This window comes from Panthera onca, chromosome B3 (genome assembly GCF_046562875.1).
Source record: "Panthera onca isolate mPanOnc1 chromosome B3, mPanOnc1 haplotype 2, whole genome shotgun sequence".
Lineage (NCBI taxonomy): Eukaryota > Metazoa > Chordata > Mammalia > Carnivora > Felidae > Panthera > Panthera onca.
Window position 1 is genome coordinate 30,785,981 of NC_138344.1, and position 18,879 is coordinate 30,804,859.

The following is an 18,879-nucleotide window of genomic DNA, read 5'->3' on the forward strand; positions in this document are numbered from 1 at the left end:
CGGACAGCGTCCGCGCTCGGCCGGCCCTCCCGCCGCCTGTTTGTGAATGAGACGCTCAGTTTCTCAATGGAGCCGCGGGGGGCTCGGGCGGACGCAGCGCGGCCGCAGCGCTGGCCCTGAGCCCGGAGGGGGGCGCCTTTTCCTCACTCCCTCCCCTCTTCCCTCCCTCCCGCCGCCGCGGCTTTTGAGGAACGGGACTGAGAGGCCGCCGCGCAGGTCGCCGGGGCCCGCATCCCCGAGGACTCCGCCTCACGCTCCGGAGGAGCCGGAGCGCGGCCGGGGGAGCCAGACGCCGAGGAGGCCGGCGGCCTTCGGGAAATTTCCGCCGAGACCCTCCACTCTGGGCTTAGAAAGTTCTTGAGTTCGTATTTCCTTTTTAAATCCCGGTTGGCTATTAGCTCTTCGCCGGCACCTTTTTTTTTTTTTTTTTTTTTTTTTTTTTCCGGGAGAAGAGGGGGAGTGCGGGGAAAGGAGAGAAGAAAAAAAAGGATTTCCGCCCGGAGAGAGCGACAGTTGTGAGAGCTTTTCCTTCAGGAGACAGGAGCGGCGTTCGCGGCCGCCGCGGGCGCCCGGCCCCGCCGGCCCCACCATGCGCGAGCCGGCCTCCGGCTGTTGAGGCACGGAGACGCGGAAGCGTCGGCCGGCAGCACCGGGCTCTCGGCGCTCCCGGGCGCGTTCGGTCGGCCGGGCGGCGGCGGCGGCGGCGGGATGGAGCCCGCGACCGCGCCCCAGCCCGACATGGCGCCGGAGCTGACCCCGGAGGAGGAGCAGGTAAGCGGGGCCGCGGCCGCGGCGGTGGGTGTGTCCGGACCCCCGAGGCCTAGGCCGGCCTCTGCCCGCGGAGGCCGCGCGCTCCACGGCCCCCGGCCCGCGGGTGCCCCTTCCCCCGGCGACCGCGCCCCAGGCCGTCAGCCCCCGACCCGGGGGACGCCGCGGGACGCAGCTCCCGGCCTCTTCGGTCCCTTAGGCTTACGGGCCTCAGATCGCCCCCTCCCCCCATCCTGGTGGTAATTCAAGTTCCTTGGACTGGGGGGCCTCCCTTTCCCTCCCACCACCCTCGACCCCCGACGTTTGCTGAACACCTACTTGCCTTCGGGCCCTCCACCCCTATAAATGTTCAGCTTCTTTCCTTAAGGGTTTGTGGTTTTTTAAGGACAGGCAAAGTCCCGTTTGGGGGGAGGATTCCTGTGGGCAACATCTCCCCACGCGAGGAGAGTGGTGATAGGCAGTGGGTACGTAGATGCCCTAGATTTTCAGATGAGCCCCTCGGGCTTCTCACAGGGCTGTGGCAGGCCTACTTGGGCAGATTCTGGAAGATCCAGGCCTCATGCACCCGAAGCCCCTGGCCTGGACCGCCCTATTCAGCGCTCTCAAACTGGGCGCATCCCCTCACCCCCACTTCCCTACCCACCCTCCCATCTCATCTCGCTGTCTCCATCTTTCTGGAGCCTATGTTGAGCTCCATTGTCCCTTAAAGCTTATGACCTTCAGTTCCCAGGAGGAAGTGGTTTGCGGTGTCATTCTGGGGGTTTGGGTAAGGGAAAAGCCCAGGGCCCTTGTATCTTTCCCTCCCCCACATTCCTTTTGGGGAGACACGGACCACTCCTTCAGAGGAAGATTGGAAAATCTGCTAGCTGAGATTGGGAACCCTAAAGACTTTCGCTATCTCTTCCTTGGCACTGCCCATACCCGGCTTTAGCTATGCTCAAATATAGCCATAGTCTGATTTCATGTTTAAAAAAACGAAAACCTGAAATAAGAAAAAGATGAACCATACTGGTAACCCGTTTCAGGCCCTTCAGCCCTTATTCCCAAGGACCACATTTGGTAGCACAGTCTCTAGGGTGGAGACAGTCCGATTTTACAAACTAGTATTAGTTAATGGGCTTAAGACCTGATTTTTAAAAAGCTCTTGACTTTTCTCCTTATTTGCGGAGATGACATTTTTCACATTTGGCCTCAAACCACTATCTTGCCTTTTCACGCCTTGAGATAAAATCAGCATGGGAGAAAAAAAAAATTCTGCTCTGTAGGAGCAGTGGTAACATCCTGGTATCTGCAGTTGAGTGTTAATAAAATGCTAGTCAAGGCCTAGTGCAAGCAGGTGGCCAAGGAGCCTGTCCTTCCAGAATTAGGGAAATACTTCAGTACTAAGGTTGTGGTGTTGATTTTAAAGAGGCAAAACCCGTTCACTTCTTTTCCTTGGATTAGTCAGATTTAGAGTTTCTATGTTTCTATGACTTAAAGACATTAGCATTCCACTATGAAAATGGGATTAGGTTGCAAGTTAAAAAATTAAAACCAAGGAAAGCAAGTATTGATAAAGTCAGTGCTTTACTCTGTATAGAGTATTTGCATATACTTTTATAGTGTTTAGTAAAATCTTTGTATTTAGTGAAAATCTTTTACAGTGAATAAACGTGATGGGCATTAGTAAGGACTGGATGGTAACAGTAAAATATTTTTATATTAAGATCAAGAAGGTATGTGGGTTTTTAAAATCATACCTTTTCCTACAAAATGTCAGGTTTTCTACAAGCATTTCAAAATGTTGAAGCAAACATAAAAGTAGTAGCATAGTTCCAATTATTGTGATTGTAATGAAATTGTAAAATTTCATAGTTTAATATCACATAAGAGCACTCTTCACTGTTATGATTTATTTAGACTATGTTAAGCAGCCGCAAATTCATGTTGGTCTTATCTAAGTAGTGATCATGGGATATGACACATTCATTTCATAATGCTGCCCCATTGCTGAAACCAATTTTATTTATTTCTTATCAAAAAATTTTTAATGTTTTATTTATTTTTGAGAGAGAGAGAGACAGAGCGCGCGCGAGCGAGCGAGCGAGCGTGCGAGCGTGAGGCGGGGGGAGGGCCAGAGAGAGGGAGACACAGAATCATCCAGAGCAGGCTCCAGGTTCTGAGCTGTCAGCACAGAGCCTGACCAGGGGCTCAAACTCAGGAACGCCTTGAGATCATGACCTGAGCTGAAGTCGGATGCTTAACCAACCCAGCCACCCAGGTGCCCCTCAAACCAATTTTAGAACTTATTTTAAAGCTTGTGGCAGAATCTTTCAGATATCTTCAGTGTTGGAAACATCTTATCCTTTTGAGGGTCAATTTGCTTTTTGGAAATAACAATCTTTTGGAATCTTATAAGTAAAGGATCACGCTAGGTTAACACAGATTCAGGCGAAAATGAAATACATTTATGCATTTAGGTCCTTTTGGGGGGTAGGTAACTAACTGCTTTAAAGATGTTTCTGGAGCAGATCTCTCCTGAATGGTATATTCTTGTATATAGTCATGTGAATCAGAAACCCGGAAGTTTCTTGAACATTTTGCTTTCCCTCAGGCCCTGTACACTACACATCATCAGATTTTCCTGAATATCTCTCGAATTCATCAACTTCTTCCACTATCACCATCACCCTAGTCCCCAAGCTGTTGTTAAATGTATCCTTACAGAACTTTTGTTTCCTACCTGATCATCTGCATTCCTTACTCTTATTCCAGAAGGCAAAAGCAAATTGAAAATCTCATTGTGTCTCCAGTCTGCCTCCCTGCCCCTAAAAGAAGCATTTATAAAACCCTTCAGTGGCTTTTCATTACTCTTGGGATATAACAACTCCTGAGTATGATCTACAATGCATGGGCCCTGAGTGTGGTCTAGAGCCCTAGCTAATTCTCACACCTCATCTTTCCTCCAGGCACACAGGCCTTTTGGTCCTGCAGTCTTGCTGTTTTCTCCTGGTACAGGGTCTTTGTACAGACTGCTTTCCCCTGTCTGGGAACACCTGCCACTGTTAACTCTCTCTTCATCCTCAGCTTTTGCTTCCTCAGGAAGGCCTTCCTTGATCTCCCCAATTAAGTTAGATCTGTGTTACTGGCTCTTAGAGTACCATGTACTGTCCTTTATATCACTTTTCACAAGTTTACACTATTTGTGGGATTGCATGACTGGAAGCGCCATGAGGGTTGGAACTGTGTCTACTTTTGCCCATCGCCATATGCACATCGCCTAGCATAATGATTGGCACTTAGTGTATGGACATTCTGGAAATACTTGTGGAACAAAGAGTAGTTCGGTACATGAATAGAACACAGCATCATCTCCTTTCTGAGGGGCTTGTAAAAATAAGGACATTGTTCATTTTTACATATACTTCTGAAGGTCATCATTATTGCTTTGTAGTCCCATTTCCTATCTAGGCATGTGCTGAACTGATATATCAAATTCTCATTTGTAACTCTGATGTTTCTTGCCTTTATTTTTTCAGTTCCCAGTAATTAACAGAGCTTACAATTGAGTTACAAGAAAAAGTGAGCTTTGCCTTTAATAAATTTACATGAATAGCAACAGGGTAATAACAGTAACTGTTTCCTGAGTTTCTGCTTTGAGTCAGGCTCCGCGCTGGGCATTTCACATACGATTAATCCTCATACGATTGGAATTATTACCTCATTTTGCAAACAAGAAAACTCAGACTGAGAGAAGGAAATTGCCCAAGGTCACATAGCTAGCAAGCAATGGAGCCATGATTTCCACCCAGTTCTGGGTTATTCTGCCTCCACTGCAAATGTTCCCTGTATTATACTACATAACTTCTCATGAAGCAGCTAGTTACCTTACTAAGATGTCTGCATGCATGTATAATAGTTAATTTTGTTGGTTTGGGTATTGATATATGTGTATTTGGTTTTGATGATGTGTCTTAAAATATGGTTTAAAAATTGCACAGAAGAAAAATTTTGGAAGACCTTTACTCAGACCTATTGCCAACAGAGACATACACAGTCTATGCAAGAAATTGTGATGAAAATACTCTTGAGAAAAAATGTGTTCCCTAAGATAGGGTTGACAAACTCTCCATTTTGAGGTGTGGTCACAATAAAAATTTAATTTTTTGATATCTTCTTTAGCTTTTGTATAGGAGAAATAACTATTCATGGAACCAAATATGAAGAATAGTATCTCTCCAAACTTTATTTTTTTATTTTTTTTAACATTTATTTATTTTTGAGACAGAGAGAGACAGAGCATGAATGGGGGAGGGTCAGAGAGAGAGGGAGACACAGAATCTGAAACAGGCTCCAGGCTCTGAGCAGTCAGCACAGAGCCCGACGCGGGGCTTGAACCCACGGACAGTGAGATCGTGACCTGAGCCGAAGTCGGCCGCTTAACCGACTGAGCCACCCAGGCGCCCCATCTCCAAACTTTAAAAAGCTAGGTGTTTTGTATGTTAATATGTACATATAAAAGCCTTTCTTCATGGGCTGGCAAAATTATAAGTTTGGCAGTGTGAAGGGTAATTTCTACATATCAGCATTAGTCTTCATTTTTATTATGTTACTAATTGTCTTAATTTCACTTTGCCAGAGCATATACTAACATTTGTAACTTGACCTGAAGTTGATAATTTTTGAATTATAGTTAACTTGAAAGATAATTAAGGGTTTCTTGAAGGGGGGGGATAAAAAAGGGGGTCTCTTACTCATCTGTTCTATGTCTAAAACCTACAGAAAGCTTAAGTGGGACTCCCTGAGTTACATCTGTTTGCGCATAAGTTGTGAGAACTCTCTCTTTGTAATCAAACCATAAAATAAAGACTCACCTAGGATTCTAAGGATACTCAAATTCAGAAATTACAGCTTTTAAGGGTCTTGATTTTACATGGATTTCCCAGTAGTGATTAATAGGATAGAAGAATAGTTTTCAAGGCGCCTGGGTGGCTCAGTCGGTTAAGCGTCGGACTTCTGCTAAGGTCATGATCTCACAGTTCTTGAGCCTTGAATCAAGCCTTGCATCGAGCCTCGCATCGGGCTGTGGGCTGTCAGCTCGCAGTCTGCTTTGGATCCTCTGTCTCTCTCTCTCTCTCTCTCTCTCTCTCTCTCTCTCTCTCTCTCCCTCTCTCTCTCCCTGCCCCCCTCCCATGTGCGCTTTCTCTCTCTCTCAAAAATAAATAAACTCTGAAAAGAACAGAGTAGTTTTCTAAAGTACTTATGCATTTATGCATATTTTTATTTTATGTTGTTTAATTAATTTATTTTTGTGATAATGATTTCAGGAATTGAATTTAGTGATTCATCACTTATATAGAACACCCAGTGTTCATCCCAACAGGTGTCCTCCTTAATACCCCTTGCCCATTTAGCCCATCCCCCACTCAACACCCCTCCAGCAACCCTTAGTTTGTTCTCTGTATTTAAGAGTCTCTTAAGGTATGCCTCCCTTTGTTTTGTTTTGTTTTAATTTTTTTAATGTTTATTTATTGAGAGACAGAGAGAGGCAGAGTGTGAGTCAGGGAGGGGCAGAGAGAAAGAGGGAGACACAGAATCTGAAGCAGGCTCCAGACTCTGAGCTGTCAGCACAGAGCCCGACGCAGGGCTTGAACCCATGAACCGTTAGACGATGACCTGAGCCAAAGTCAGATACTTATCTGACTGAGTCACCCAGGCTCCCCTTTCTCTCTGTTTTTATATTATTATTATTATTTTTTTTTATAAAATTTTTTTTTAACGTTTTATTTATTTTTGAGACAGAGAGAGACAGAGCATGAATGGGGGAGGGTCAGAGAGAGAGGGAGACACAGAATCTGAAACAGGCTCCAGGCTCTGAGCAGTCAGCCCAGAGCCTGACGCGGGGCTCGAACTCACGGACCGTGAGATCGTGACCTGAGCTGAAGTCGGATGCTTAACCGACTGAGCCACCCAGGCGCCCCTGTTTTTATATTATTTTTGCTTCCCTTCCCTTATGTTCATCTGTTTTGTATCTTAAATTCTTGTTTTACTTTTTTTAAGATTTGATTTTTAAGTGGGGCGCCTGGGTGGCTCAGCTGGTTAAATGTCTGAATTTGGCCCAGGTCATGATCTCACAGTTCGTGAGTTCGAGCCCCACATCAGGCTCTGTGTTGACAGCTTGGAGCCTGGAGCCTGCTTTGGATTCTGTGTCTCCCTCTCTCTCTGCCCCTCCCTAGCTCACGTTCGCTCGCGCATGTGCGCGCGCTCTCTCTCTCTGTCAAAAATAAATAAACTTAAAAAAAAAAAGATTTGATTTTTAAATAATCTCTACCCCCAACATAGGGCTCAAACTCATAACCCCAAGATCAGGAGTCATGTGTGCCACTGACTGAGCCAGCCAGGCACCACGCATATTTTCATCTTAGACCAAAGTTGGTTTTAATAACTTGTATAATGCTTCTTGCACATTAAAAATAATTCATGAATTTCTTTAAAGTTGCTGTAACAAATAATCTAATATTTATTTTCAAAGCCTCTAAAGAAAATTTCTATTTTAGAGTTAATGTTGTTCAGAGCATTATTGTGAAGTTAGTAAGTTAGTGCTTACATTGTGAGCACTCAGTAAAGTTAGCCTTTATCATAATATTCTCTGTTTTTGAATAGTGAAAGATTTTAGAGCCAAGTTAGCTTAAACTAATCCCAAGGGAGAAAAATATTTATATTTACCCTGGGGATTATCACTTAGCATGGATTCATATGAATGCCAGAAAATAGTTATCTTGTAACTCTATCACATAGTTTTCAAAAACCTATTCTAATTCTATGCTGTGGTTTGTGTTCTTATAACAGGGATCATCTGAAGCTAAAAATTTAACTGCCTTGCAGTGGACTTCAGAGATTTTTGGCATTTTTCCCAAGGGCAAGGGTTTTTGTCCTGGTTCTTGTGGCCAAGAACTTCCCTTTTCCCACAGCCTCACATGTCCTGTGCTAAATGTCATCTGTCCCCCCAGAAGTATCCATACGTCAAGGACCAGATGATTCATAACATTAAGTAGAGGCCTTCCAGAGAGCGGAAAGATGAAGAATTCTCATTATTTTCGTTATTGCCAGTAACTAATGATGTTGTAATTAACAATCAGGTGAAATCTCATCTGGATGTGAGAATTTTACTCTGTTAAAATTTCTGAGCATATCAATGGCCTTGGACTTCACTTTTGTGGATGTTAAGGAACCTGGAGGTTTTCTCTAGGAACCTGACTTTTAGTCAGGTTCAATTCAATTAATGAATTGAAAAGTAAGACACTTCCTTTGGAAAGGAGCTGAACTGTTTCACAGAGGTAAAAGTTAAATGTTCTCTCTCTCTCTCAAAAATTCACATTAAAAAAAAAATTAGATGCCATCGTCCTAACTCTGTTCATATGCTAAAACCTACAGTGCCAGTTACAGCCATTTCATGCTTGTTCTACCACCCGCCTCGATGTCTCACAAAACTGGGGATATTTCCTTTTTCCAAATCAGTCATTATCATATTTGCCACCTGTGCATGCCTCTGTACAAGAGCTCCTTGGTTGCTCTTTCTGGCCACTGGAATAGTCCCTGTTTTTTATTCCTCTTCCTCCGGAGTAGGAGCAGATGTTCCTGGAACAGGTATTTTAGCCTGTATTCTTCAGTGCTGGAGGGCCTATACCTGCTGGAAGGAGCACTTTCATGTCTGACTTTGAAAAGACGTCTTGAGTAACTAACTGAAATGGCATGAGATAGGCAGCAGGGGTGGGAGACTGAGATGCCGTAGAGCCCATGGGAAGAGTGGTTTGTTTATTAAGGATTGGTTATCTCTTAGATCTAGATTATGAAATGATGAGAACAAAACAGGTTAGAGGTGACTTTTTCTTTAGTTTCTGATTCTAAGAAAAGCATTCCATTTTTCTCTAGGAAAGACCGTTTCTGTTTTATGTATTGGTTTCCTCTGAAATACCAAACCCACCCAAAACACACATGCATAGTTCTTGTCTTTTATTCAGCACAGGTGGCACAGAAATGACTAGCTTTATGGAATTCTTATGAAACCAGAATTCTCAGAATTGATGGGTGGATTCTAAAGAGAGCTGTCTATGACTTTAGTACTGAAGTGTCTAGGGACATTAATCCGTAAATTACTTGTTCATTCCTTGAACTGGCTAAGTTTTACGTTTGTATTTGCTTTTATATATATCATTAATTAAATGATATACATCATTATTAAAATAATATTTTTAAAAATAGTCTTAGGTTCTCTACAATGATCATATATTTCTTTTATCATTAAAATCAATAACATCTTGTAAAAAGTGCTGCATGCACTATATAAGTGTGGGATTATGTTATTAAATGCTGAGGGGCTCCTGAGTGGCTCAGTCGGTTAAGTAACTGACTTCAGCTCAGGTCATGATCTCATGGGTTCTAGCCCAGCATCGGGCTCTGCTGGCGGTTCAGGGCTGAGACACAGGATTCTGTGTCTCCCTCTCTCTGCCCCTCCCCTGCTTGCGCATGCTCACTCTCTCGCTCTCTCTCTCTCTCTCTCTCTCTCTCCCCCCCTCTCTCTCCCTCTCTCTCTCAAATAATAAACGTTAAAAAAATTTTTAAAAATGCTGAGATCCTGGGGCGCCTGGGTGGCTCAGTCGGTTAAGCAGCCGACTTCGGCTCAGGTCATGATCTCACGGTCCGTGAGTTTGAGCCCTGCGTCGGGCTCTGTGCTGACAGCTCAGAGCCTGGAGCCTGTTTCCGATTCTGTGTCTCCCTCTCTCTGACCCTCCCCCGTTCATGCTCTGTCTCTCTCTGTCTCAAAAATAAATAAACGTTAAAAAAATTTTTTTTAAAAATGCTGAGATCCCAGTATTTAAAATTAATTAAAATCTAGCCTTTTTCTAAACAGAACTATTTGCAAGTGAAACCTGGGCCTTTTGGGAGATGATGGCAATAGCAATAAGTCTTAGGTAAACTTCAGGAATCCCCAGCTTCCTTTGTGGCTCCAGTTTTATTTTATATTTTTGAGTTTGTTTTGGTTTCCTTTTTTAAGGAACTTTTAGGAAACGTTAATTAATTTAAATAAGTAACATCCCTTACAGTTACAAAACGCTCAGTAAATAGTTGTGCTAATAGTATTCTTATTCTTTCTGCAACACCAAACAATTTTTTTTCAGGTAAGTAAAGGAAGAATAATTAAGAATTTAACTTTGTAGCAATGAGATAGAGGATTTCAAGATTGCCTGACTTCTGACAGTTACCATGCATGAGTAATGTATCTAGAAGATGGTAGTGGGGATACCTGCCGCTGATTTTATGCTGTTATCACTTTCTGCACCATTCATTAGTTCACTGATTTATTTAATCTTTCTTGGTTATAGATTACCTTTAGGTGCATTGGTCAGCATTGTCTTTTTTATTTTTTATTTTTTCCCAGATAAAACTTTAAAGGTCATCTGATCTAAAAATGACTCATTTGTGGAGTGCGAAGAGTAACAGTTTATATTATCTTCTATATCTTTCTTTTTTAAAAAAATATTTATTTTTCGAGAGAGACTGTAAGCGAGGGAGGGGCAAAGGGAGAAGGGAACAGAGGATCTCACGTGGGCTCTGCTGACAAGCTGACAGCAGCGAGCCTAACGTGGGGCTTGAACGAACTCACAATCCGTGAGATCATGACCAGAGCCAAAGTTGGATGCTCAACTGATGGAGCCACCCAGGTGCTCCATCTTCCTTATCTTTCTTAAACAGCATTTGTGAAAACATACTCATTCCATGGTTTATCTCAGTGGTTCTCAACCAGGATGATTTCAAAACAGCCCTCTCGGCCCCAAATAAATGTCTATGTCTAGAGATACATTTGATTGTCACAATTCTCTAATTGCTACTGGCATTTGGTGGGTAGAGGCTAGGAATGCTGTGAAACATCTATAAATGTATAGGACAGCCCACCACAACCAAGAATTATCAGACCCAGACTGGCAATAGTCCCAAGGTTGAGAAACTCTGTAATTTAGTTTTGTTTTTTTTTTTTAGAGAAAGCAAGCAGAGGAGAGGGGTGGAGGGGGGAGGGAGAGAGAGAGAGGGAGGGAGGAGAGAGAGTCTTAAGCAGGCTCCATGCTCAGCACCTAGCTTGATGCAGGGCTCCATCCCACGACCCTGGGGTCATGACCAAAATCAACAGTCATCCGCTCAACTGACTGAGCCACCCAGGCTCCCCGAGGAACCCTAGTTTATATCTGAAGGAATTTTGTAGTTCTTAGGAACAGAGATACAAATTCCTGCTTTTTAGTTGAAGATAGGTCTTTGGTTAACACATTTAGTATTTATTCAAATATGTGTCCCCAGATACTGATTTCTGGGATTAACTTTATGTACTGAAAAGTGAAAAACTCTTGTGTTTTATTTTATAGCATAACCATCACAGAGTATCGATAAAATGAGCCATTTGCAGGGGTTTTCAGGGATGGGAGGGATTTTATGTGACAAGGAGAACATTACTGAGCCCTGCCATGTAATGATAATGGGAGGTGTCATTTTTGCTTTCCCCTCTAAGTGTTTCTGAGCTTCTGTTCCTCCAGTGAGTGAGGTGATTATTATGTATCTTCCTTTTCATGTTAATGTCTGCCAAGAGGAAGGTTTTACAGATTATAAACAGAAAATCTGTTCATTCAGCAATCATAATTGTCTACTGTGTACCAAGTTCTTGATCAGCATGGATGAGGGGCTCTCTGTCTTTGAGGAGTTGCCCTCTAGTTCTAAGCAGTTCTAGAATTGTGGGGTACCCACCAAGGAAGAGGCCCTCTTATACCCAGTGAGGGCAGGATCTCTGTCTCTATATCCTTAGTGCACATTGTGAGAACTCAAAATACATTTGCTGAGGAATGAGTGAAAGCATGTTGAAATTATTTATTCCTCACACAACCCACGAAACTGGTATTCTTTTGCTCAGGATGATTGTCTATGTGATAATTGGGATGATGCTCAGAGGCTTTCAGTAATTTACCAAGGAGGCAGCACTGGGACACAAACTCTGATTAAATGCGGTGCTCGTTCTAATAAACTTCGTCTGTTTTACCGACATATTTCTATGTATGACACACCTATATACATATACACCAGAAATAGCTCTCTCGGCACTTGGGGGTTGAAGATTCCTGGTTTCTGCTATTCCCAAGTTTTCCTACAGAGAAGTGGCTACATTGTTACCAGCTGGTTATTGTACATTTATTTATGAAAGAAATTATATGCTTTAATGGGGTTAATGAACTTGGGGGTTCATATAGGTCTCTGGCTGTACCTCTCAGAATGTTAATAGGTCTCCCCTTTGCCTTTATAAAGCCAGTCTTTAGTCTTTTATATATAAAGTTTAATCTTTCATGTATTATAATCAGCATAATGGGGAAGCATATGTAATATACATCCTAGGATGAAACTGTAGCTTTTTTTTTCTTTAATTTTTTAAATGTTTTATTTATTTTTAAGACACAGAGAGACAAAGCATGAGTGCAGATGGGGCAGAGAGAGAGGGAGACACAGAACCCAAAGCAGGCTCCAGGCTCCAAGCTGTGAGCACAGAGCCCGACGCGGGGCTCGAACTCACGAACTATGAGATCATGACCTGAGCCGAAGTCGGATGCTCAACCAACAGAGCCACCCAGGCACCCCTGAAACTGTAGCTTTTTAAATTGTTTTTCCCTGGCGCCTGGGTGGCTCATTCAGTTAAGCAGCTGACTCTTGATTTTGGCTCAGGTCATGATCTCAAGGTCGTGGGATATTGGGCCCCGCGTTGGGTTCTGTGCTGAGCGTGGAACCTATTTAGGATTCTCTCCCTCTCCCCGCCCCCCGCCCCTCTCATGCTCTTCTCTCCCAAAATAAATAAACCTAAAAATATAAATAAATAAATAGTTTTTTTCCATGATACCTTCACGTTGCTCTTGTTTTGGCTGCACTTAAGCTAGAGTTTATTTCTCAATTCTTGCCAAGTGTAAAAGTTGAGAAAAATTTTTCCTAAAAACAAAAAAAAAATTTTTTTTCTCCTTCTTTCACTTTCTATACTCACAGGTTTCTCTCTTAGATTCATAAAGGAAGAAAAAGAGTTACCAAGAGGAAGACCTGGAGCCTCAAACATAATACACAAGCATCAGAAAAGCTTTACTTGGGAAAAGCCGTTTGTTTCACTCAGTGTAGCTCTTCCATGCCAGGAAAACCCCTGAAGTGATGAGAAAATATTTCTAGTGAGGTTAGGGACTTAACAGTGATACAGCTAGCAAGATTAAAATATACAGGATTTCCAGTATACTTTTGTTTTCAAAAACATAACTGTACATCTTTTTTTTTTTTTTTTTCTTTAGCGATCCAAAACATCATTTTCTTTCATAGCTGATATCAAACTAAGCAAATGCTAGCTTTGGAGGTGATTTTGTGAGAAAATTAGAAGCAACTGGAAATTTGTGTTTTGAATGATAATGCTTGGAAACTCTAGTCAGGACCTCTAATTGTTATCGTGCTGTCCTTATAGTGCTACAAATATTGGTAAAAGCCCATGTCAAAACTTGTGATAACAATAGTGACTAAGCATTTACCTATTAGGATGACTGTAATTTTTTTTAAAAATTTTTTTTAACATTTATTTTTGAGAGACAGAGACAGAGCACGAGCGGAGGAGGGGCAGAGAGAGAGGGAGACACAGAATCGGAAGCAGGCTCCAGGCTCTTGAGCTGTCAGCACAGAGCCCGACGCGGGGCTCGAACTCACAAACTGTGAGATCATGACCTGAGCTGGTCAGTTACTTAACCGACTGAGCCACCCAGGCACCCCAGGATGACTGTAATTTTTAAAAATATTTATTTATTTGGGGGAGAGTGCAAATGGGGGAGGGGCAGAGAGAGGGGGACAGAGAATCCAAAGCTGGCTCTGTGCTGACTGGCTGACAGCAGCGAACTCAGGAACTGTGAGATCATGACCTGAGCCCAAGTCCGACGCTTACTCAGCTGAGCCATCCAGTGCCTCTGGCTATAATTTTTTTTTAAAAAGAAAGAAAATAGGGGCGCCTGGGTGGCTCAGTCAGTTAGGTGTCCAACTTCGGGTCAGGTCATGGTCTTGAGGTTCTTGAGTTGGAGCCCCGCGTCGGGCTCTGTGCTGACAGCCCAGCAGTTCCTGAGTTCCTGAGTTCGCTGCTGTCAGCACAGAGCCCGCTTCGGATTCTGTGTCTCCCTCTCTCTCTGCCCCTCCCCTGACTTGTTATCTGTCTCTCTCTTTCAAAAAATGAATAAACATTAAATAAGTAAATAAATAAATAAGACAGAAAATAACAAGTATTGGTATTGTTGGTGGGAGTGTAAAAGGGTGAAGCCACTGTGGAAAACAGTTTGACGGTTTCTTAAAAGATTAAAGGTAGAACTACCATGTAACCCTGCAATTTTACTTCTAGGTGTATGTCCATGTCATAGCATCAGTCACAGTAACCCAAAGGTAGAAGCAACTTGAGTGTCCGTCGACAGATGGATAGTTAAACAAAATGTGTTATATACATACAATGGAATATTACTCAGCCTTAAAAAGACATGAAATTTTGATATATGTTACCATGTGGATGAACCTCAAAAACACTGCTTATTGGGGCACCTGGCTGGCTTAGTCAGTGGAGCGGGTGACTCTTGATCTCAGGGTTGTGAGTTCAAGCCCCATGTTGGGTGTAGAAATTACTTAAGAATGAAATCTTAAAAAAAAAAAAAACAAAAAAAAACCAACAACCCACTATGCTTATTGAAATAGGTCAGACACAGACAGACAAATATATGATTCCATTTACATGAGGTAACTAGAATAGGCAAATTTATAGAGAGAAAGTAGAGCAGTAGGGTTGGGGGAAGATGGGAAAGAGGATTATTGTTTAATGGGTACTGAGTTTTGTTGGGGGTGATGAAAAAGTTTGGGTATAGATAGTGGTGATGGTTACCCACCATTGTGAATGTATTTAATGCCACTGATTTGTATACTTATGAATGGTAAATATAATGAATATTATATGTAGGGGCATCTGGGTGGCTCAGTTGGCTAAGTGTCCCGACTTATGCTTTCAGGATGGAGCCCTGCCTGAGTCAAGGATTCTTGGTCTCTCTCTCTCTGTCTCTCTGCCCTCCCCCGCTGGTGTGTGCACCCTCTCTCTCCCTCTTTCTCTCTCTCTCTTAAAAATAAAACACATTAAAAAAAGGAAAAAAGATAAATATTATGTGTATATTTTACCACCATAAAATAATGGTTAAGCACTATTCTAATTGCTTTACAGGTTTTAATGTTTTGGTTAGTGAATAATGCAGCTGGTGAGGCATAGGAAAGAGAATAGGTGTTAATTCCACTTCTGGTTTGGCTGCTGATCTTGAGCCTAGAATCGCTTATGTAAGTGCCATTTCTCAGTTACAGAATGTAGCTATGTTAATAATTTGTTAGGATGTAAATTGTCGTCTGTTTTTAAGCTCTTGAATGTTTCACATGTGAGATCCAGTTAAGGTCTACTCTACTCTGTAGGAGAATAAGGAATTTTCTGTGTGGGACAAAGCACTGAATGTTATGATGCAAATGGACCCAATTTGTACAGCATCTTCCTCTTCCCCCACCCCCACTCCCAGTATAGTTCTGGGAGTGACTTGAAATATTGATCTGGAGCAGTGGTTCTCAGAGAGTGGTCTCCAGACCAGCTATGTGAGCATGCCATCAGAGCTTTTTAAAAATGCACATATTCAACTCCCACCCCAGACCTACTGAATCAGAAACTCTAGGCTTAAGGTTCAATAATCTATATTCAACAAGCCTCCAAACGCACACTCAAATTTGAGAACTGGTGATCTAGAGAATAGGGTGTTGCGTTGGTAGGGGAACCATCTAAAAGTGGGTTTAAATACTCAGGCTCACTTCAGGAAGAGAAGGCCTAGATTTACAAATTGACTCTAGAACTGTAAGTATAGAACTAGTTTGAACTGGATGAAAGCTCCAGGTATTGTCTGATTCTAGACTAGAACTCTACTGTTCCCTGGTAAAGGAACAGTAAGGCAAAGTTCTCAAAACGCTAGCATTTACCATGGTTTCTCTCATCCAAAGAAAGAGCAGAGCCTGTACCTACTTTAGAAATAGAAATTGAACCACAATGTCTACATGGTTGAAAACAACAGGGCATTGAGACACCTGATGTCCCCTGCAGATGGCATTCCCTAGAGACATGCTTGGCTTCCAAGGGAGTACTGAATGAAAGGAGACACAGGCTGTTCTGATTCGGCCAGGAAAACCTGCCAACTTTGACAGGGCTATTCCATAGGGAAGCTCGTGTTACTGCAATGTCAGTTGCCCTGATAATCTGGACCTAGGAGTTACCAGATTTTACTGTCTGAATCCTGCCAGGGAGCTGAGCCCAGTTCTAATTGGAACTGAAAATGGGGCGCTGCAGTGAGGACAGCCAGATTACAGGCAGCTTTTGCAGGCTTCATTCTTTGTAGGTTTGCAAATGGCCTCTTAGGTACAGTAAACTGTACTACTTGTACTATTTTAGGAACATGAATAGGTTTGCCCTTGAGTTTGTTTATCTGAGAGCCTCCTTAGGCTGGGGAGTATTGATTCAATGAGTTTGAAATGGCTGAGGTGTGAGGTGTGACATTGCCTAATGAAGTGCTCTGGCCACCTATATCCCTTTCAGGGAGTAATGGACATTTAGGAAGAGTTCCAGTGTCTTGAGTATGTGATAAAGACACAGGACTCTGTTACCTAGAGTACAAGTTGTGGGGCTTATCTTAGGAAAAAAGCAAGAGGCTAGTTACATTTGGTGGAGACTAGCAGCAGCAGGTCTAATCTACAGGCGAAGGCCAGGTTAACAACAGCTCTGACATGCCAGGTCCTAGAGTTGTGAGCTAGCAGTCATCAAGTCACTCCTCTCAGATCCATGTGACATGGGCAAAATTGAATTTGAGGTGTGTGTGTGGAGAGGGAGAGGGGGAGAGGGAGATAAAGATGAAGGGAGGAATGTGTTAGTTATTGAGGAACAGAAGTAGTTGACAGGTAACTGCTATTGTGTGAAGAGGAAGAAATATAGAACCAGGAAGGGGACTAGTTACTGTGGTTTCAAAGCTTCTCACTCTTCTGATCTTTTCCTGAATTGATTCTCATTTGCCGGTAACCTTAAAATTTAGCACTCAGGACTGAAGACAGTCTTACAAATAAAGTCTGATGGCCTCCTTGTTTGGGGCTTACTTGTTTTGGACACTGTGCTTCTGTAATGTGTTCCAAAATCACAATAATTTTTGGCAGTGTTGGCAAACTATTGACTCATAAGTTCAAGTTAACTAAGATCCCTAAATCTTTTCTTATGTGTTCCTGTTAAATTTCTTCTGGTGTTTCTAAAATTGATTTTCTTGCACTTTTCCTGTATAAATTTTATTCTGTTAGATTTAATGTTCACTGAGCATTTTGTGAACATTTTTGTTAAGCCTTATGTGCCAAGAACTTTACAAATATTACCTTTTCTCTCCTCTTGTAACAATTCTGTGAAGTGTAATTTCTGTTTTATAGAATAGAAATTAAGGCTCAAACAAATTAAGTAATTTGCTTGTGTTCTAAACAGTGAAGTAGAATCAGGCATTCAAACCGGTCTGACTCCAAAGTCTCTTGCTTTTGAATACCATTCTTGCCCATTGTTCCATCCCGTTTTGATCTTTTAGATTTGTGTTCTGTTTTAAATATATTTGTTCTCTGGGGCACCTGGGTGGTTCAGTCAGTTGAGTGTCCGACTTCAGCTCAGGTCATGATCTCACGGTTCGTGAGTTTGAGCCCCGCGTCGGGTTTGTGCCGATAGCTCGGAGCCTGGAGCCTGCTTCGGGTTCTGTGTCTCCCTCTGTCTCTGCCCCGCCCCCCTCTCACTCTGTCTCTGTCTCTCAAAAATGAATAAACGTTAAAAAATTTTTTTAAATATATTTATTCTCTTAGCTAAAGGCCCTCTTACATTGTCAGCATGACCCAGTGATCTTATCTAAGTCATTTATAACAGTGGGACCAGGCCAGGTATGGATGCAGAGCAAATCAAGGGAAAGAGCATGGCCTTTAGAGTCGGATTTGGTTTTGGAATCTTGGTCATATCATCACAAGTGGTGTGACATGGCAAGGTTCTTAACTTGTCTGGGCCTCTATTTCCTTATATATAAAATGCCTTAATACCTACAAACGGGCCTGTTGGAATGGTTGAATAGAAAATGAATGCAAAGTGCTTTAGATTATGGCCCATCCCAGCATACTGTATGCTCTCAATAAACATTAGTCTACTTGTCTCTCTCATTTCAGGGAATTCTTTAATGTCTTTTTATTTTTTTGTGTCCTTTAAAATTCATCCCCCCAGTCCTATTGATTTTTTTTTTTTTTTTTTAATTTAATGGACCGTCTTTGGGTATAGTTGTTTAGTTTCCCACAGGGCTATCATATGCCCCACTGTGGCAGCATACTTGGCTATAGAAAGTAGTGGTTAAGAGCTATACCACAAATTTCTGCTGGAGTGTGAGCAAGGTGCTTAAAACTCACTCTGCCTCAGTTTCATCATGTGTAAAACGTGGGTAAAAATACTACCTACCATGAAGAGTTGTTATAAGGATTAAATAAGTTAATATATATGAAGTCCTTGGAACAGTGCTTGGCAGATAGTGCTGTTTAATCTTTGCTAGTATTAATATCTGTAAGTTACAGATAATAATACCTACCTTGTATGGTTATTATGAGAAATAAGTGTGTCAGGCGCCTGGGTGGCTCAGTCAGTTGAGCGTCCAACTTTGGCTCAGTCATGATCTCATGGTTCATGGGTTCGGGCCCCGTGTTGGGCTGTCTGCTGTCAGCACAGAGCCTGCTTCGGGTCTTCTGTCTCCTTCTCTCTCTTCCCCTCCCCTGCTTGTACCCTCTCTCTCCCTGTCTCAAAAATAAATAAACATTAAAAAAAAATAAGTGTGTCAACTGCTTAATATTTTGCCAAGCAAATAAATATAACAAATTAATAGAAGGAAATCTCACTGTGAACAAAGATATCATGAAACACTTGTCAAATGCCTTGCTGAAATGTAAATCTCTTCCATGTATTGGTGATTTTCAAACTTTACCATATAT

The 18,879-nt window shown here is 42.4% G+C and overlaps 1 protein-coding gene across 3 annotated transcripts in view; it reads left to right on the forward strand.

Annotated features, from left to right (window-relative positions):
* The window catches only part of PTPN9 (protein tyrosine phosphatase non-receptor type 9), an 82,424-nt gene continuing 63,545 nt past the window's right edge, over positions 1-18,879 (forward strand). For 2 of the 3 annotated variants that reach the window (XM_060618010.3, XM_060618012.3), the window contains exon 1: positions 658-771. Coding sequence is in view for 1 of the 3 variants with exons in the window: in XM_060618013.3 (XP_060473996.1) it covers positions 709-771 (63 nt within the window). In the remaining 2 variants the exon portion in view is untranslated. Of the gene's footprint in view, positions 772-18,879 lie in introns of all 3 variants that reach the window. The other variant, XM_060618013.3, reaches the window with a different exon arrangement.